Source organism: Theropithecus gelada, chromosome 2 (assembly GCF_003255815.1).
Source record: "Theropithecus gelada isolate Dixy chromosome 2, Tgel_1.0, whole genome shotgun sequence".
In the NCBI taxonomy this organism is placed as follows: Eukaryota; Metazoa; Chordata; class Mammalia; order Primates; family Cercopithecidae; genus Theropithecus; species Theropithecus gelada.
Window position 1 is genome coordinate 193,515,739 of NC_037669.1, and position 20,564 is coordinate 193,536,302.

At 48.3% G+C, this 20,564-nt stretch overlaps 1 protein-coding gene across 1 annotated transcript; it reads right to left on the reverse strand.

Annotated features, from left to right (window-relative positions):
* Positions 1 to 11,563: 11,563 nt before the first annotated feature.
* Positions 11,564 to 16,836, reverse strand: LOC112619442. Its single transcript, XM_025377397.1, is given in 7 exon segments — positions 11,564 to 11,617; positions 12,475 to 12,537; positions 13,005 to 13,088; positions 13,330 to 13,419; positions 13,959 to 14,039; positions 16,577 to 16,636; positions 16,735 to 16,836. Coding segments are annotated over 7 exon segments (534 nt in total).
* Between the last annotated feature and the right edge of the window lie 3,728 nt (positions 16,837 to 20,564).

Consider the following 20,564-nt stretch of genomic DNA (forward strand, 5'->3'; position numbering starts at 1 on the left):
CTTTAAATACAAGGGAATGTATTGACTCAGGTGGGTAGTTCAGAAGCAGGCCAGGCTTCAGGGTGAATCTGAGCACAGAAGCTCATGGATGCTACCAGGACTCAGTCTCTTCCCAATTTTCTGCTCTGCCTTCAGTGAAGTCAGAATCATTCTGAGTGTGGCAAAATCTCCAGGAACAATTTCTGAGGTTGCATTCTTCACCAAAGAGGGAGCATGAACAAGCACACTCTTGTTCCTAACAACCTAGCACAACTTGTATTTGACTCTAATTGGAACAACTCAGGCCCTTGCCCATCCCCAAGTCCATTAGGGGGACCAAGGGAGTGCTGTGTGGCACCTGGCATGAGCCTCAGTTAGGCACCCACTTTGGAACCAATAACTGTGAGATGGGGTGAGACAGTGCTGGTAAGGTTAAGTCAACCAGGACCCACCCCATGTTTCAAACCATGTGACTGAATAATTCAGGGCTCTGTTAGGAAGGAGAAAGGGGGATTCTTCTTGAATAGCACCCAACACTCAACTACAATTTAATTTGACAGGAACCTGGAGGCCCTGCCATAGAAATCTCTCACAGTTGCTTGGAATGAGAGCACTCAATTCAAAAATCCTGTGGCAGCAACCCTGTGGCCTTGAGGGCGCCACAGACTTGGTGTGGAGGGTGGGGAAGGGCTCGGTGTCTTCTGAAGATGAAGCAGAAGAATAGATGGCCCTGCCTTGGCAGAGTCGAAAATGTTTAACCCCAAGAGATGCCTACAGAGACAGCTGAGCCACACCACAGACTCCTAGAAGGGCTTGTGTTAGGGTTCCCAAGTGTCTAGGTAAGCTGAGGAGATGGTGAGGCAGACACAGAGGGTCAGTTCAAAGCACATTGGGAAGAGAGATGCCTACAGAGGCAGCTGATCCCAAGACCCCTCAGTCCACCCTGGCAGTCAAATGCTCCTCCCTGACATTGGAAAAAGAAACAATTCGTTTTCTTCAGACATTGAAACAGAACTTTTCTAAGCTTCAGGACACTGGGTAGTGCTGCTTATGCAAAGCGAGTATTTAGTGAAAGCCAGTTTACTGAGCAGGGAGATCCGCAGACTCTTTCTCCCTCTTGGCTCCCAGAATGCTGGGGTCAGCTTGCAGTCTGAGGAGATTGGCCAACTCTTTTTGGAGAGGATCTGCAGATACCAACACTTTCAGGGTTTCCTCAGGTCCAGGAGTGCCAGGCTCCTGTGCACTCTTCCTTTGGGGAAGCAAAGGAAGACTCCATCTGTGCTTTTGGCCCTGGTTTCAGATGTGGTGTCTCACACAGGAGTTCAGCTCATCTCAGAATAGTGGACCCAGTATTGTTTGTAAAGACCTACCAATAGCTCAATGTCCATGCACGGGGTGAGAGCACAGCGTCCAGAGAGAATTTCCCAGGGCCCAGAACTCGGGCTGGAGCCCACAGTGGAAAACCTCCACCCAACATCTGGGAGTGCTCTTGGGAACCAGCACTTTCCTGGGGCAGGAAGAGGTGACAAACCCGTGGCAACACCTGCCCACCACGACACCTGAGTCCACACCCGCCCACCACAACACCCGCCCACCACACCTGAGTCCACACCTGCCCACTACAACACCCGCCACAACACCCATCCACCCCAGCACCCCCCACCACAACACCGGCAGCAACACCTGCCCACCACACGTGGGGAGCCTCAGGCAATCACCACCGCAGGCCCTGGGGCCGCGCTGAGGGAAGCTGAGGCCTGAGCTCTCCATCCTGGCTCTCCGTGTGCTGATCTGAGCCCAGGAGAAGGTCATGGAGAGAAAAGGCCAGGTGTGCTCTTGGACAGTCCCTGAGACTCCCAGGAACGGGCATGCAGGGGAGGGGGCTGCAGGGCCGGGAGTGTGAGGAGGTCCCAGAGTCACACATCACGTCCAGAGGGGGTGAAGCTCCTGGGCCCGGCGCAACATTCCCCAGCCAGAGGGACCCCACTGGCCTCCTTTGAGCTGGTGCTTGGGGAGGAAAAAAAGATCAAAGGTAAGTTGTATTGATGGTTCCACCGTCATGCAGGGTTGGGGTAATGACCAAGCTGACCACCGGTTTAAGTGTTAGTTGCCTTCTGGGGATGGGAGCAGGTTAACTGAGTGCGTTTGAGGGACAGAAACAAACAGAACATTGATTTTTATAATCCACAAAGCCAAGACCACTAAATGAATGCCCAGCTGAAAACACGATGGGAATTTGAACAGCCTTCGGAAGGAACCCCCTGGTCTCTGTACTCACACCACGGTCAGGCTGTCTGCGTGTTGGTGAGGGAGCAAATATTCCTCCCAACTGGTTTTCTGCTACGTCTGAGCACTTTGAAGTTGCTGAGGTCCTTCGGTGTGGCCATGGCTCACAAAGGCCTCATCTGGTGGTGCTGGACGCAGCTGCAGCCACCTGTGCCTTTATTCCGGTTTCTGCTCAAACAGAGAGGGCGCAGCTGCAGACTGCCCCTCCCCAACTCTCTTCAGGCTGCTGCGGGAAGCTGGGGCGCTTCTGCTGGGACTGATGTGACGACCGTCCCACAGGTGCCTCCTCCGTCCACGTCCCACAGACCCGAGAGGCCTTGACTGGAGCAGGCCCTGCCCATACCTTGGTTTTGGACCTCACGCCTCCAGAGCTGTGGGGGAAGCTTCGATGGCTTTAAGCCCCTGGGTTTCTGGCAACTGACTACAGCAGGTGTGGGAAGCCAGCATCCTTCCACGCTTGGTGCAGAGGATTCAGAGACGTCCAGCTAGAATTGGCTTTTTACCAGGGTGCAATTGAATTGAGATATTGTTTAGTACAAAGTTTAATTTTAAACATTGTGATGGAGTACATCAATTTTTAAACCTGATTTTAGTAAACTCTTTGCCTAATAACAGGCCATGAAGAGTTCTTACGCTTTCTTCTAAAATGTTTATACTTTCGTAGTTTTCATTTAGGTCTATGATTACTTTCAGTTAAATATTCATAAGATGTGAGGTTTAGATCGAGGATGTTTGCACACGCCTGTCAACATGATTCATAACGGTTTGTTGGAAAGGCTCCTTCCCTCCATGAGCTCCTTCTGCATTTTTGGCGTATTTGTGTTCTGGACACTGTATTCTGTTTCAAGGATCTATACGTTTGCTACTCTGCAAATGCCGCCATCTGGATGACTGCAAATTTACAGTAAGTCTTTTTTTTTTTTTTTTTTTTTTTTTTGAGATGGAGTCTCGCTCTGTCACCCAGGCTGGAGTGCAGTGGCCGGATCTCGGCTCACTGCAAGCTCCGCCTCCCGGGTTCACGCCATTCTCCTGCCTCAGCCTCCCAAGTAGCTGGGACTACAGGCGCCCGCCACCACGCCCGGCTAGTTTTTTGTAATTTTTAGTAGAGACGGGGTTTCACCGTGTTAGCCAGGATGGTCTCGATCTCCTGACCTCGTGATCCGCCCGTCTCGGCCTCCCAAAGTGCTGGGATTACAGGCTTGAGCCACCGTGCCCGGCCTGCAGTAAGTCTTAATAAAGTAGTTTTAATTTTGTTTTCTCCAACTTTGTTCTTCTTCAGTATTAAGTTGCATATTCTCTGTCGTTTGCCTTTCCATATGAAGTTTAGAATCAACTCAGTTTAAACATTTTTGTGGGATTTTAATTGGAATTGCATTAATCTACAGGTCGATTTGGGGAGAGCTGATGTATTTACCATGTTGGGGCTTTCAATCTATGAACATGTTGTTTCTTCATTTATTTATACATACATGCAAAAACTGTCTTCATAGGCTTCTGGTAGTACATGGAGATCCTGTACATGTTTGGAAAGATTCACACCTAAATGCTTCATTGTTTGGACCTGTTATACAATGGCATTTAAAAAAAAAATTGAATCTCCAATTATGCATTGCTATTATGTAAAAATATGATTGGCTTTCTATGTAAATGTAGAAATATGGTTTGTTGATCATAAATTCTACTTTGCTAAATTCATTCATTATTTCTGGGAGTTATTTATTTAGTTTTTGTGTTTCTTGGGGTTTTCTGTGTGTAAAATCATGTCATCTACAACTAAGGACACCACTGTTTTCTCTCGAATCAATATGCATTTTATTTCTTTTTCTTGCCTTATTGTACTGACTGGGATTTTAAGTGTGATGTCCAATAGGATTGGAAAATCTGGGCATTCCTATCTTCTTCCAGATCTCGCTGAGAAAGCATGGGGCCCTCACTGTCGAGTGTGATGCCAGCTGTAGACCTTCTGCTGATGCCCTGTTCAGGTTGGAGAAGTTCTCTAATCTTTGTTGCTGAGTTTTTATCATAAATTGATATTCCTTTGTCAATTGCCTTTTGGCATCAATTGATATGATCATGTTGTTTTATTCTTTAGACTGTTAATATTATGTATTGTATTAGTTGATTTTACTTTTTTAGCTATCAAACCACCCTTGTATTCCTGGAATAAATAGCACCACTCGACTCTAGTGTGGTACTCTTTACTCTCCTGGTTTATTGTCAGATTCGATTTGGTAACATTTGAATGAGGACTGTTATGTCCATGTTCATGAAGAGTATTGATCTGTAGCTTTCTTTATTTGAATGCTCTTTGTCTGGATTTGGTATCCTGATGACTTGCTCTCATTAAATAATTTGGGAAGTCCTCCTCCTCTTCTATTTTTTGAAGACATTGTGTAGAACTAATGGCATTTCTTTGTGAAGTATTTATTAGAATTTCTTAGCAAAAAAATGGGCCTGAAGATTTCTTTGTTAGAAGGTTTGGGAATGCAAATAACCCTCTGAGGGTATTGCTTTCACATGGGTGAGTTTGTGTTTTCTGAAGAATCCATCCATTTTACCTGAGTGTTGAGCTCATGTGTGTGGAGTTGTCATATTATGCCCTGTTTATCCCTTAATGCCTGCAGCGTCTGTAACGATGACCCATCTTTCTTTTCCAATGTTGGTAAACTGTGTCTCCCTCCTCTCCTTTTTTATTCAATGGTATTGTTAGAAGTTCATCAGTTTTATTCAAATTTAGTCAAAGAATTAGGTTTGGTGTCATTCATTTCTCTATTGTATTTTAAAATAATTTTGTTGTTTTTTGATCTTACCTTTATTATTTCCCTACTCCTGCTTGGTTTTGATTCATTTTGGTTTCCTTTTTCTACCTTTTAAAAAGTGAAAACCTACATTATTGAGAATTTTCTATCTTTTTAGTATAATCTTTATTAACAGAGCAGTGTTACCATTCCTCGCTGTGGACTTTGTCTATTTCTCTTTTTGGGTTTTTTAATTTTTGTTTCAAGTATTTTAGAGTTCTGGCATTTTGTGAATTCACATTTAGGATTGTTGTTTTCTTGACCCTTTTGTCATTATTTATTTCTTCTCTTTATCCCTAGTGATTTTATTTGCTTCAAGGCCTATGTTGCCTGATACCAACATGGCTTATCCCACTGTCTTCTATGAGGGTGTGCCTGGCGTTTGCTTCATTTTTCATCTTTTGATTTTCATCCTGTCTCTGTCATTATATTTGGGGTGATTTAATTTTACACAGTGCATCACTCTCTAGGAAATAAAATGTACATCGTTAACTTTTCACACGTCACCTGGAATCCGTATTTGCTGGAATTTGTGAATCCATCTCCACGTAGGTCTCCTTCACCTGCCCCTCCAGTGACAGGAGAGTTACGAGCTAGGTCTGCACACTGCGTCTCCACGAGAAGACATTCTCATTTAAAACATGCCTTTCTCATGTTTTTCTCTGTTGTTAAGATTGGATAATTTCCGTTGATCTATATTCGAATCCGCAGACTCTTTGTTCCATTCTGATACTTCTTTACCGTCTTCTATAATCCCAGCCAGTGAGGATTTTTTCAAAAAGAACTTATTGCCCCTCCATTCTAAGATGTCCTTTTGGTTTATATTTACATCTTCTAGTTCCTTCCTGAGATTTTCTCCTTTCTCTCTTCGTTTCAAGATTGTTTGTGACTATGGGTGGAGTGATTGTATCATAGCTATTTGCATGTTTCTGTCAGCAGATCACAACGTCTCAGTCGTCTTGGCACGGGCCGGGCTGACTGGTTCCTGTGTGAGTTGAGATTTTCCTGGTTCTTCATATCCTAGTAAGGCTGAATTGCATTCTGGACACCATGAATATTATGTTTGGAGACTCTGCATCTTATTTTACTCCAGTGAAGAGCGTGGATTGTGTCTTGGTTTGTTTTAGTGAGCATTAACCCGATTAAATTCAGGCTGCAAGTTTCAACTAACATTTTGTGGTCCGGGTTTCCACAGCCAGTTCCTTTCGCAAAGCCTTCAGTGCTGTTTGCCTCTTCCCTGTGCGTGCACCACCAGGGTCTAGGCTGAGGTCTGCGTATGAGCTCAAATCCACATGTGAGCAGCTCAGGGCAGTCCAGGAGGCCACATGCCACTTATCAAGACTCTCCCTCTCTTGAATCTCCCTAAAATGTCTTTTCTCCCTGGGAACCCTCATTTTCATTCTCTCGCTAGGAAGCCGGCGATTTAGTTACCTCCTGAGCTGTGCAGTCTCACGGCTGAGCCAGGCCTGGGCCAAGTGCTGGGAAGATGAGGGAGAAAGAAGCAGTGGGGCTGGCTCCATCCTGCAGGAGCCCCATGTGGAGAGGAGGTTCCCCCGCGGGGCTGGGTCTGGCCCTCTGCCATTGTTGCCACAGCTGCTGCCACAGACCCAGGTGATTGCCGGGGACAGGGGGCAGGGGGCAGAGGGCAGAGTGTGGAGAGGGGTGGGGTATCTGCCCTTCCCCTTAGGTCCTCTCTCCATGACCCGCAGCTCAGTCTGCGTGGTCCTTCCTGGAGTGTCCTGCACATGGCCCCTGAGCGCTTGTGGACTCTGCTGCCTCCATGTGGGCAGGGGATGCAGGAGGGGCCCAGGAGGGGACGCAGGCACACCCACTGCCTGGTCATTGCTCTTCATGTTCTTTCCAGAGTCTGTGGCCGGGGGCTCCCTGGGAGAGGTGAGTGGCACATCTCCCCTCCTCAACCAGTAATGGCAGCCCCCTGAGCAGGGCCTTCCCAGCGAGGGCTCCAGAGGGCTCTGGCCGCAGACCTGCCACGGCTTGCTTCTATGTTCAGTCCTGACGTTCAGGAACTAACATCGCATAAATATTTATGCAAACTTCTGTCCACGGAGTCGTGCAGCTTCAACCACTGGGTACTTTTCGTGGAGTCCTAGTTCACACGCCCTAGTTTACTTTTCTACTATTTATACTTTTGTGGAACGTTAAAATTTGTTCTGTAACGTTTCTGTCTCCTAAAAATGTCTTTTAAAAATGAAATTTGATACATATGAAATACCGACGCTTCTTCAGTTATGTCGTAGTCTGTCCGCGTGGTCATGAGCTGGGTGGGTCAGCTTATGTGGTTCTGAGGAAAAACGTGGCTTAAGAGCTATAGCGATTTTCAGGACTTGGTTATGTAGAAGACGATTTCTGTTTCTACTTTGAATACAAATGTACATCAGTAGGAACGGGACGGGTCAGCCACCTCGTGGCACTATGTGTTAAACATTCTGAGACGTATTGTCCTGTGAAGAACTTGCAAAGGGATGGCTCGCTGACTGATGGTTCCTGACCATGTTTCGCTGCTTCAGAGACCATTCTGCTGCACTGGTCTTTCCTCGTGGGTGACAGCCAGGATTTCACCCCTGCGCAACCTACTGAAGCCCCACTCCTCTGACCTTAGAGCTGTCCACAGCCCAGGCTATGAGGCAGCTGCCGAGAGATCCCATGTACAGGTTGGAAGCACCTTTTTTCACGAAACTTACAGGACAGCTCCGGGAACTGAGGCCTACACGCCAATGGAGAAGTCAGGCTTTGTTTCACTTTCTTAAAAAAGAAGTCCAATTAGATTTATGAGTATGACCATGACCATGCAGAAATATAACTAATTTCTGAAAGTACTGCACACATGAGTGCTGGTTCTCGGATGCCAGTACGACGCCACCTGTGTGAGGCTATCAACATTAGGAAGACGAAAGACACTCCCAAAATACAGGTCAGAACAGGGGCAAGCACTGGAGGAGATCCGTGAAAGGCCACCCCCGCCCCAGAGCCTGGCAGGAAGCAGCTCGCCCAGGAGGGCCGGCCGGGTTCTGTGCCAGCTTCCCAGGGCTACTTAACAGTGTTCCAGAGACTGGGGACTTCCACAATAGAAACCTATTATTGTCTCGCGGTTCTGGAGGCCAGAAGTGAAGGGGTGGCCTGCCCCTCCACACCTGTGGGTGTTTCTCCTTAGGTGGAACGAGAGACTTGAGAAAAGAAATGAGACACACAGACAAAGTATAGAGAAAGAGAAAGTGGGCCCAGGGGACCGGTGCTCAGCTTACAGAGGACCCACACCGGCCTGGTCTCTGAGTTCCCTTAGTATTTATTGATAATTATCTTTACCATCTTAAAGATAAGGGAGTGGCAGGACAATAGGATCATTGTAGGGAGGAAATCGGCAGTAAGACATATGAACAAAAACCTCTGTGACATGAATGAGTTTAAAGGAAAATGCTGTGCCTTGAGATGCATATGCAAACATCTCCATAAACCTTTTCAGCCTATCACATGGGGAGAAACCCTGGACAATACCTAGCTTTCCTAGGCAGAGGTCCCTGCTTGTACGTGTCCCTGGGTAGTTGAAATTAAGAGAATGGTGATGACTTTTAACCAGCAAGCTGCCTTCAGGCACTTGTTTAACAAAGACACATCCTGCACAGCCCAAAATCCATTAAACCTTGAGTCACCGCAGCACATGTCTCTTGCAAGGACAAGGTTGGGGGTAGGGTCACAGATTAACAGCACCTCAAATACAGAACAAAATGGAGTCTCTTATGTCTACTTCTTTCTATATAGACACAGTAACAGGCTGATTTCTCTTTCTTTTCCCCACACAGAAGTCTCTGAGATCAAGGTGTAGCCACGTGTGGTGGTGCACGCCTCTAGTCCCAGGTGCTCAGGAGGCTGAGGCAGGAGAATCGCTTGAACCAGGGAGGCAGAGATTGCAGTGAGCCGAGATCATGCCACGCACTCCAGCCTAGGAGACAGAGTGAGACTCCGTCTCAAAAAGAAAGAAAAAGTTTCCAAGTAGTGTAAAGAAAAATGAAGCAGGCTGGACTCGGTGGCTTACGCCTGTAATCCCAACACTTTGGGAGACTGAAGTGGGAGGATTGCTTGAGCTCAGGAGTTCAAGACCAGCCTGGGCAACATGGCAAAACCCTGTCTCTAAAAAAAAAAAAAAAAAAAAATTCGCTGGGTATGGTGGCGTGCACCTGTAGTCCCAGCCACTGTGGAGGCTGAGGAGGGAGCATTGCTTGAGCCCGGGAGGTGAAGGTTGCAGTAAGCCAAGATCATGCCATTGCACTCCAGCCTGGATGACAGAGCCAGACCCTGAGAAAAAAAAAAAAAAGAAAGGAAAGAAGGGAGGCAGGGAGGGAGGGAGAGAGAAAAGAAAGAAAGAAAGAAAGAAAGAAAGAAAGAAAGAAAGAAAAGAAAAGAAAAGGAAAGGAAAGGAAAGGAAAGGAAAGGAAAGGAAAGGAAAGGAAAGGAAAGGAAAGGAAAGGAAAGGAAAGGAAAGGAAAGGAAAGGAAAGGAAGGGAAAGAAAGAAAGAAAGAAGAAAGAAAGGAAGGAAGAAAGAAAGAAAGAAAGAAAGGAAGGAAGGAAAGAAAGAAAGAGAGGGAGAGAGAGAGAAAGAAAGAAAGAGAAAGAAAGAAAGAAAAGAAAGAAAAGAAGGAAGGAAGGAAGGAAGGGAGGGAGACAGAGGAAGAAAGAAAGGAAGCAGAGATGGGGGCATGCAAGGGAGGGGGCTGGGGATGCAGTGGCGGGGCTGGGGACGCAGGGGCGGGGCTGGGGACACAAGCTTTCCTGAGCTCCCACAGTTTTCTGCCCTTCTCCTGTCTCACCGGCTGCAGACCCCTGGGGCTTGCGGTTGTTTTGCGCCACGCTAATATCTTGTTCTTCCCCACAGACAGAGGCCGATTGAGGCTTCTCTGTCCTCCACGGGGAACAGCATTGGCCTAAACCTGCAGACACCATTGCAAAGGGAAGTCAGCTCAGGCGAACCCGCTGGTGAAGAATGATTCCAGCGTGGGGACACGGAGGCCGACATTTCTTGCTGTGGGTGATTTAATGTTGGGCTTCATCTGTTCACTCCCCCAGTTGCAGCCTAGCCAGGGCGAGGGAGGGTGGACGGACTTATCCATCCCACAGGTGTTGCTCGTGGCTGGGTGACTTGCTTCTGCCATGAGATTTGCACGGACACGGCACAAGCAGAAGCCTGGAATGTGCGGGCACTGCCAGGCCTGCCCTCTAAGGCTCTTGATTTTCCCTATGAGATGTGCATGCCCCAGGGAACAGCGGCTCTGGCTGCAGGATGAGAGGCGTGTGGAGCACACATGGTTCCCATCCTCAGCCTGGAGTCAAGCCCAGACTAGATCAGCCTAAGCCCAGCCACGCCACGGGTGCAGGAGTGGAGAGCAAATGCTAACTGTCCATGACAGTGGCTTTCAAAGGGGCGTGTCGTGTGCCTCATCCCAGCAACAGTGATGGCATTTCTCTGTCAGTCAGTCGGTAAATGATTATTGACAAGCAGTGTGCTGAGAAGCTGGAGTGATTTGAGTAGATCTGGCCTCTCTTCTCATGGAGCTTCCTTTCTAGAGGGGAAGGCAGATGATGGATGAATAAATACATATGATTCTAACAGGTTGGTGCAGCAGTCATTAAAAATAATGACACACAAAAAAAAGGGAGGAGCCGCTGCCGCAGTTCGTTAATAGTAATGGCAAAAACCGCAATGACTTCTGTGCCAACCTAACACAGTAATCACCAGTGTGCAAAATGTGGCAGTGGGGGGGAGTTCCGAGTGCTGGGATAGCATCCGGCTTCCTGGAGTCAGGAGACGGGGGTTGGCAACCGAACCAAGGTTAAGTCCCAGTGAGGGGGTGGGCAGGGAGCGATATTTCAGTGGAGACTCCAAGGATGAATGGTATTTAGAGAGTAAACCCTGGCCAGGCGGTGGCTCACGCCTGTAATCCCAGCACTTTGGGAGGCCGAGGCGGGCAGATCATGAGGTCAGGAGATCGAGACCATCCTGGCTCACATGGTGAAACCCCATCTCTACTAAAAATACAAAAAAACTAGCCGGGCATGGTGGCGGCGCCTGTAGTCCCAGCTACTCGGGAGACTGAGGCAGGAGAATGGCGTGAACCCGGGAGGCGGAGCTTGCAGTGAACCGTGATCGCACCACTCACTCCAGCCTGGGCGACAGAGCCAGACTCCGTCTCAAAAAAAAAAAAAAAAAAAGAGAGTAAAGCCCGATGGTGAGAGGGGGAGTGTGTCTGGCACAGAGAAGAGCCTGTGCAAAGGCCGGTGGGGCGGGAGGACACCGTGTGTTCATCCACCCGAGGGGCGACCAGCAGGCTGGAGCTGAGCGAGTCGAGAGGAGGATGCGGAGCCCGGGAAAGGCACCCCAGGCAGAGGGCACACAGGGCAAAGGCCCAGAGTCAGGCCTGAGCCTGTGCGGTTTGAGGAACGGACAGAGGCCTGTCCGGTGGGAAGGGAAGGGCACAGGGGAGAGACCTTAGGCCACAGCAGAGGGCAGGGCAGAGGGCAGGGCTGTGCCGGGCACTGTGGGCTGTGGATGGGTGCTGGCGTGTAAGAGGGGAGACCAGAGGCCAGGGCAGAGGGCAGGGCTGTGCCGGGCACTGCGGGCTGTGGATGGGAGCTGGCATTTATGCTTGGGTGATGGGGAACATGTTAAAATATTTTAAGGAGGGGAGTAACATTTGGGATTAATGTATATTCTGGGAATCTCAACAAAGTGAATTCGTAGTTTGAATTTTCATAAGACTTCTGCACAGGCAGAGAGAAATAAGATCGCGTCTAGGGCCCTACAGCTGTGATCGTATTTTAAAAATTACTCAATTTTTAAACATGATTTCAAATGGTGTGTTTCTATCTCACATTGGACTTAAGTAGATTGCAAGGTTAATGGCAAGTAGAAAAGTTAACTCATGAACATAAAAGAGACATCGATTTGAAAACAAAACATTTATTCATTTACTTCTGCTGCAGTTTTCTTGACTGCTGAATTTCACGAGAAGGGATTGTTCAGGGAGGGTCACGGGGCTGAAGCCCTGGACAGGAGCTGGTGCTACTGCTGTTCACATCTGAGGGTGGTGGAGCTGGAGCCTTGGGGAGGAGCCAATGCTGCCTTTTAAGTCTATGAGAGTCATTGAGCTGGAGGTCCGGGGAGGCACTGGTGCTGCCACTGATGTCTTAGGTTGTGGAGCTGAAGACAGTGAAGGAGCCGGGGTGGCTGTCCCTCTGTGAGGGTCGTGGAGCTGGAGATCTGGGTGGGAGAGGAGTTCTAGTTTGAGGATCATTCAGCTGGAGACCTGGGAGGAGCTGGTGTTATTTTAATTGGAGGGTCGTGCAGCTGGAGACCTGGGGAGGAGCTGGTGTTTTTTAGTTTGAGGGTCGTTCAGCTGAAGACTCAGGGAGGAGCTGATGTTCCAGTTTGAGGGTCGTGCAACTGAAGACTCAGGGAGGAGCTGATGTTGTTCGCATTGAGGGTCTTTCAACTGGAGGCTCAGGGAGGAGCTGATGTTCTAGATTGTGGGTCATGGAGCTGGAGACTCGGAGAGGAGCTGATGTTCTAGATTGAGGTTCGTGCAGCTGAAGACCTGGGGAGGAGCTGATGTTCTAGATTGAGGGTCGTGCAGCTGGAGACCCGGGGAGGAGCTGATGTTCTAATTTGAGGTTCATGCAGCTGCAGACCAGGAGAGGAGCGGATGTTCTAGATTGAAGATTGTGCAGCAGGAGATTAGGAGAGGAGCTGATGTTCCAGTTTGAGGATCGTGCAACTGAAGACTCAGGGAGGAGCTGATGTTGTTTGCATTGAGGGTCTTTCAGCTGGAGACTCAGGGAAAAGCTGATGTTCTAGATTGAAGGTCATGGAGCTGGAGTCCCGGGGAGGAGCTGATGTTGTAGTTTCAGGGTCTTGCAGCTGCAGACCCAGAGAGGAGCTGATGTTCTAGATTGAGGTTCGTGCAGCTGAAGACCCTGGGAGGAGCTGATGTTCTAGTTTGAGGTTCGTGCAGCTGCAGACCCAGAGAGGAGCGGATGTTCTAGATTGAAGATTGTGCAGCTGGAGATTCAGGGAGGAGCTGATGTTCTAATTTGAAGGCCCTATAGCTGGAGACCAGTGGAGAAGCTGATGTTCTAGTTTGAGGATCGTGCAACTGAAGACTCAGGGAGGAGTTGATGTTGTTTGCATTGAGGGTGTTTCAACTGGAGATTCAGGGAGGAGCTGGTGTTCTAGATTGTGGGTCATGGAGCTGGAGACCTGGGGAGGAGCGGATGTTCTAGATTGAGGGTCATGCAGCTGAAGACCCGGGGAGGAGCTGATGTTCTAGTTTGAGGTTCGTGCAGCTGCAGACCCGGAGAGGAGCAGGTATTCTAGATTGAAGGTTGTGCAGGTGGAGATTAGGAGAGGAGCTGATGTTCCAGTTTGAGGGTTGTGCAACTGAAGACTTAGTGAGGAGCTGATGTTGTTTGCATTGAGGGTCTTTCAGCTAGAGACTCAGGGAAAAGCTGATGTTCTAGATTGAAGGTCATGGAGCTGGAGACCCGGGGAGGAGCTGATGTTGTAGTTTGAGGGTCTTGCAGCTGCAGACCCAGAGAGGAGCTGATGTTCTAGATTGAGGTTCGTGTAGCTGAAGACCCAGGGAGGAGCTGATGTTCTAATTTGAAGGCCCTATAGCTGGAGACCAGTGGAGAAGCTGATGTTCTAGTTTGAGGATCGTGCAACTGAAGACTCAGGGAGGAGTTGATGTTGTTCGCATTGAGGGTCTTTCAACTGGAGATTCAGGGAGGAGCTGATGTTCTAGATTGTGGGTCATGGAGCTGGAGACCTGGAGAGGAGCTGATGTTCTAGATGGAGGTTCGTGCAGCTGAAGACCCGGGGAGGAGCTGATGTTCTCGTTTGATGGCCCTACAGCTGGAAACCCGGAGAGAAGTTGATGTTCTAGATTGAGGGCCCTACAGCTGTAGACCTGGAGAGGAGGTGATGTTCTAGATTGAGGTTCATGCAGCTGAAGACTCAGGGAGGAGCTGATGTTGATCGCGTTGAGGGTCTTTCAGCTGGAGACTCAGGGAGGAGCTAATGTTCTAGATTGTAGGTCATGGAACCGGAGACCCAGAGAGGAGTTGATGTTCTAGTTTGAAAGTCTTGCAGCTGCAGACCCGGAGAGGAGCTGATGTTCTAGATTGAGGGTTGTGCAGCTGAAGATTCGGGGAGGAGCTGGTATTGTTCCCGTTGAGGGTCTTTCAGCTGGACACTCAGGGAGGAGCTGATTTTCTAGATTGAGGGTCATGGAGCTGGAGACCCAGAGAGGAGCTGATGTTTTTCTGATCAGTGGGTCATGGAGCTGGAGACACCAGGAGGAGCTGATGTTCAAGTTTGAGGCTCCTGCATCTGGAGACCTGGGGGGAGGGGCTAATGTTTTTATGATCAGAGGATCGTGGAGCTGGAGACACCGGGAGGATCTGTTTTCCTATTTTGAGGTTCGTGGAGCTGGAGACCTGGAGAGGAGCTGGTGCTGCTCTTCTTTAAGTCTGAGGGTCGTGAAGCTGGAGATCCGGGGATAAGCTGATGTTTTTCTAGTATGAGGTTTGTGGAGCTGGAGACCTAGGGGGAGCTATTGTTTTTCTAATTTGAGGGTCGTGCAGCCTACCCTCAAACATCCTCAAACTAGAACAACACTGGTCCGCCCGGATGTCCAGCTCCACAACCCTCAAGCTAGAAAAACACCAGCTTCTCCCTTGGTGTCCAGCTCTACGACCCTCAAACTAGAACAACAGTACCTCCTCCCTTGGTGTCCAGCTCTACGACCCTCAAACTAGAACAACACCAGATCCTCCCTGGGTGTCCATCTCCACGACCCTCAAAATAGATGAAAATCAGCTCCTTCCTGGGTGTCCAGCTGCACGAACCTCAAACTAGAAAAACCAAGTGAATTTTTTTGTTTGCTGCTGTTTTTCTAGTTTGAGCATCATGCAGCTGGAGACCCGAGGAGGAGCTGATGTTGCTCTAGATTGAGGGTCATGGAGCTTGGAGACCCAGAGAGGAACTGGTGTTTTTCTAGTTTGAGGGTCGTGCAACTGGAGACCTGGGAAGGAGCTGATGTTCTAATTTGAGAGCCGTGGAGCTGGAGACTTGGAGAGGAGCTGATGTTGTTCTAGTTTGACGGTTGTAGAGCTGGAGACCCAGGGGGGAGCTGATGTTTTTCTAGTTTGAGTGTCGTGCAGCTGAAGACCCGGGACAAAGCTGATGTTCTAGTTTGAGGGGCGTGCAGCTAGACACCCAGGGAGGAGCTGATATTCTCGTTTCAGGGCCCTGCAGCTGGAGACCTGGGGAGGAGGTGGTCCTGTGGTTCAAATCTGAGGGTCCCGGAGCTGGAATCTATGGGAGGAGCCAGTGCTGCCTCTGACGTCTTAGGTTGTGGCGCTGGAGACCTGCGGAGGAGCCGGAGTTGGTGTCTAGTGTGAGTTTCGTGCAGCTAGAGATCCAGGGAGGAGCTGATGGTGTTCTCGTTGAGGGTCATGGAGCTGGAAACCCAGGGAGGAGCTGGTCCTTCTGTTGTTTAAGTCTGAAGGTCATCGAGCTGGAGATCCGGGGAAGAGCTGGTGCTGCGGTTCAAGTCTGAGGGACCCGGAGCTTGAGCCCCTGGGAGGAGCCGGAGCTGCCACTGATGTCTTAGGTTGTAAAGCTGGAGACCCGCAGAGGAGCTGGTGTTTCTGCTCTAGTGTGAGGTTTGCGGAGCTGGAGATCCAGGGGTGAGTGGTGTTGGTCTAGTCTGAGGGTCATTCAGCCGGAGACCCGGGGAGGGGCTGGTGTGTTTCTTGTTGGAGGATCGTGGAGCTGGAGATTCACGGATGAGCTGGTGCTGCTGTTTTTTTAAGTCTGAGGGTCCCGGAGCTGGAGTCCCTGGGAGGTGTTTGTACTGCCACTGATGTCTTAGGTTTTGGAGCTGGAGACCTGCGGAGAAGCCGGGCTGGTGTTCTAGTTTGAGGTTCATGGAGCTGGAATCCTGGGCAGGAGCCAGTGATGCTGTTTAAGTCTGAAGTTCGTGGAGCTAAACATGGAGCCGATGTTGGGGAAGTAGAGAGAGAGAGAGAGTGTGTGTTACAGGACCCCACTTGAAACTGTACATGTAGCTGAATCCCAAGCAAGTTAAGCCTGGGAGCTTCTCAGTCCTTGTGATCAATACATTCCTTTTTATTTTACACAGTTTGGATTTGTTTTCTGTCTCACGAGACAGAAAGACCCTGATTAATACCCCCCGGAATTGAAAAGCTTAAAAAAACCTAAGTGATGTTGGTATAATAATAATAGAAGTAAAACTATGATTATCCTGACTGACAGAGACAAAATCACACACCACACAATATTTATCTTTTCAATCAGTAAAATAAAATATAAATTGAAAAATAGACCCATGCAAAGCTATAAAAAGTTATTTCTTGGAGAAGTGATGGATGACAGAGATTAATCTGAGAGTTACTATTAATGGAGAAACTTAGAACTTACCGTTTTTCCTGTGAGGTTTCGGTGCTGATACTGATGTTCTGTGAGTTCTGGCAGCTGAGTCTGTTCGCACAGCCTGGCGATGCAGCAGGTTCACAGAAGGGCCCTGTCCCAGCTGCTCCTGCTCCCCTGCTATGATGGTGCGGCCTCTGCTCTCTGACTGTGCCTTGAGGGGAGACCAGGCCCTTGATCACAAGCGTATCCATGGTGAGGTTCCGTGAATGGAACCTCATGGATGTTCCTTCCTGAGGTTCATCGGCCATCTTGCTATTTAATGCATCTTGTTTATAACTGTCTTCTAAATATTGAATAGAAATAAAGCATTTGTAAAATATGGGTGAGGTATAAAGAATATTGACACATTGGACAAAGAGGACCTCCACCAGGTTTAGGGAATAGAATCTGAAGAGACATAACTTTGGATGCTCCCTGGAGGCCCTGCCTGAGTCCCAGTCCCTTCCCTTCTCCTACAGAGGGAATCACTTCCTGCTTTCGTCTTTATTGTTCCCGTACTTTTCTTCACAGTACGTTTCTTTCACCGTGTATGCGTACATCCCTAAACACCTAAAAAATATGCAATTTAGTTTTTGAACTTTCTGTTTTCTTTTTGAGGCAGGGTCTTGCTCTGTTGCCTCGACTGTAGTTTTGAACTTTGATGTAAGGAAATTCTCCTGCATGGCTGCTCCTACACTGCGCGGCTCTGAGCATCTGCTCGATGCCTGTTTCTGTCCTCCATTCTCCCCGAGACCCACCCACACTGACGTGGTTCATTGTCATTGTGTGATCTCCCGTCTCCATTCTCTCCCTGAGACCCACCCACACTGACGTGGTTCATTTTCACTGCTGCGTGATCTCCCATCTCCATTCTCCCCCTGAGACCCACCCACACTGACGTGGTTCATTGTCATTGTGTGATCTCCCGTCTCCATTCTCCCCTGAGACCCACCCACACTGACGTGGTTCATTTTCATTGCTGCGTGCTCTCCCGTCGTCTGAGGGGAGTGTGGGAAATGTCTTCATGTCCCTGTGGGTGAGTGTTTGGCCAGGTTGGAGCCCTTAGGACTGTGTTTTGCTGGGAACATTCTTGGGCATTTCTTTTATACACACGTGCAAGTTTCTTCGGGTCAGTAGCTTTCAAGTTTTAAAATTTCATCCCAGGTAAGAAATGTAATTTTCCTCATAACCCCCAATACACACCCTTTTATATACAAGCGTAACAAAAATATATTTCATAACCATTCTTAGCAGTGCCTGGTGTTCCTGCTACTCTCCATTCTCCCCAACACTGGCATTGATTGGGTTGTGGGATTTCTGCCAGTCTGGTGGTGTCACGTGATCTCTCCCCCTGTTAGGCTGAGCCCCTCTTCGTGTTTTCATTAGCCGTTCCTCCACATCTCCTCTTCTGTGGAGGGCTGGTTCAGTTCTTTTGCCCAGTTTCTGTTTAGTTGTTTGAATTTTTGCCTTTTTCTTTTATTATTACTATTATTATGTTTTTGTGACAGTCTCACTCTGTCGCCCAGACTGGAGTGCAGTGGCGCGATCTCAGCTCACTGCAACCTCCACCTTCTGGGTTCAAGTGATTCTCCTGCCTCAGCCTCCCGAGTAGCTGGGATTACAGGTTCACGCCACAACACCCATCTAATTTTTGTATTTTTACTAGAGGTGGGGTTTCACCATGTTGGCCAGCCTGGTCTCAAACTCCTGACCTCAGAATATTTTCACTGGATATGCTATTCTAGGATGAAAGGTTTTTTTCCGTCAGCTCTTTAAATATGTCATGCCACTCTCTCCTGGCTTATAAGGTTTCCACTGAAAAGTCTGCTGCAAGATCTACTGGAGCTCCTTCTAAGTTTTGTTTCCTTTCTCTTTCTGCCTTCAGAATTATTTCTTTTTTTTTTTTTTTTTTTTAGTAGAGGTGGGGTTTCACCGTGTTAGCCAGGGTGGTCTCGATCTCCTGACCACGTGATCCGCCCGTCTCGGCCTCCCAAAGTGCTGGGATTACAGGCTTGAGCCACCGCGCCGGGCCAGAATTATTTCTTCACCCTTGACTTTTGGGAGTTTGATTATTAAATGCCTTTGAGGTCGTCTTCTTTGGGTTAAATCTACTTGGTATTATATAATCTTCTTGTATTTGAATATTGACAGGTTTGGGAGCTGTTACTATCTCTTTAAATAGATTTTCTATCCTGATCTCTCTCTTTACCTCCTCTAATGCTTAAATTTGTTCTTCTGAGGCTATTTTCTAGATCTTGTAGTTGTCCTTTATTGTTTTTATTTTATTTCTCACTTTATAGTTTTTTATTCTTTTTTCTTTTTCAAGAAAAAAGAAATTTTTCTTGCGTATTTTCAAATAACCTGCTTTCAACCTCACTAATTCTTTCTTCTGCTTGATCAGTTCTGCTGGTAAGAGATCTGATGCATTCTTCAGTATGTCAATTACATTTTTCAGGTCAAGAATTTCTGCTTGATTTTTAAAAATTATTTCAATCTCTTTGTTAAATGTATTTGATACGATTCTGAATTCCTTCTCTGTGTTGTCTTGCGTTTCATTGAGCTTCCTCAAAACAGCCATTTTGAATCTTTTCTCTGAAAGTTCACATACCTCTGTCACAGTGAGATTGGTCACTCATGTCTTCTTTCGTTCATTTTGTGTGGTCATGTTTTCATGGATGCTCTTGATGCTTGTGGATGTTGGTCTATGCCTGGGCATTAAAGAATTATTTATTGTAATCTCCACAGTCTGTGCTTGTGTGTACCCATCTTTCTTTGTTTGTTTCTTTTTTCTGAGACAGAGTCTCACTCTGCCACTCAGGCTGGAGTGCAATGGCATGATCATGGCTCACTGCAGCCTCAGCCTCCTGGGCTGAAGCAATCCCCTCACCTCAGCCTCCCAAGTAGCTGGGACTACAGGCACGTGCCACCATGTCCAACTGAGTTTTATATTTTTTGTAGACACAGGGTCTCAGTATGTTGCCCAGGCTGGTCTCGAGCTCATGGATTCAAGTGATCCTCCCTCCTTGGCTTCCCAAAGTGCTGGAATTATAGGCATGAGCCACCATGTTTGGGTCTGTTCTTCTTCTTCTTCTTCTTCTTTTTGATGGAGTTTTGCTCTTGTTGCCCAGGCTGGGGTGCAGCAGCATGATCTCAGTTTACGGCAACCTCCACCTCCTGGGTTCAAGTGATTCTCCTGCCTCAGCCTCCTGAATAGCTGGGATTACAGGCATGCACCACCACACCCAGCTAATTTTGTATTTTTAGTAGAGATGGGGTTTCTCCATGTTGGTCAGGCTGGTCTCGAACTCCCAACCTCAGGTGATCCACCCACCTTGGCTTCCCAAAGTGCTGGGATTACAGGCTTGAGCCACCGTGCCCGGCCTCCCATCCTTCTTGAGAAGGCTTTCCTGGTGTTCAAAGGGAATTGAGGGTTGTGATCTAAGTCTTTGGTCACTGCAGTCATATCTGCATTAGAGGCACCTCAAGCCCAGTAACACCATGACTCTGGCAGACTCATAGAGGCCCCACCTTGGTGGTCTCAAGAAAGATCTGGGAGAATTCCCTGCATTACCAGGTGGAGCCTCTTGTTCTTTTCCTTCACTTTCCCCCAAACAAACGGAGTCTCTCTCCATGCTGAGCTGTCTGGAGTTAGGGGAGGGCGACACAAGCACTCCCACGGCCACTAGCACTGGGACTGTGGCAAGATGAGCTGCAGACAAAACCCCTCAGACAGTGGATTAAAGAAGGAAGAGGCTTTATTTGGCCCAGAGCGTTGGCAGACTCACGTCTCAAGAACCGAGCTCCTGGAAGAAAGAGTTCCCGGCCCTTTTAAGGGCTTACAACTTGAAGGGTCCGCGTGGCAGGGTCGTGATCGATTAACACCTACAGATAGCACATGTGGTCGGAGTCGGGGGTTAATCTTTTAACTGCAGGCCTGGTCATCAGTGGCGCCGGCCGGCCTTCCCACTGACTTCAGTCCTGTTGATTTTCAGCTTTT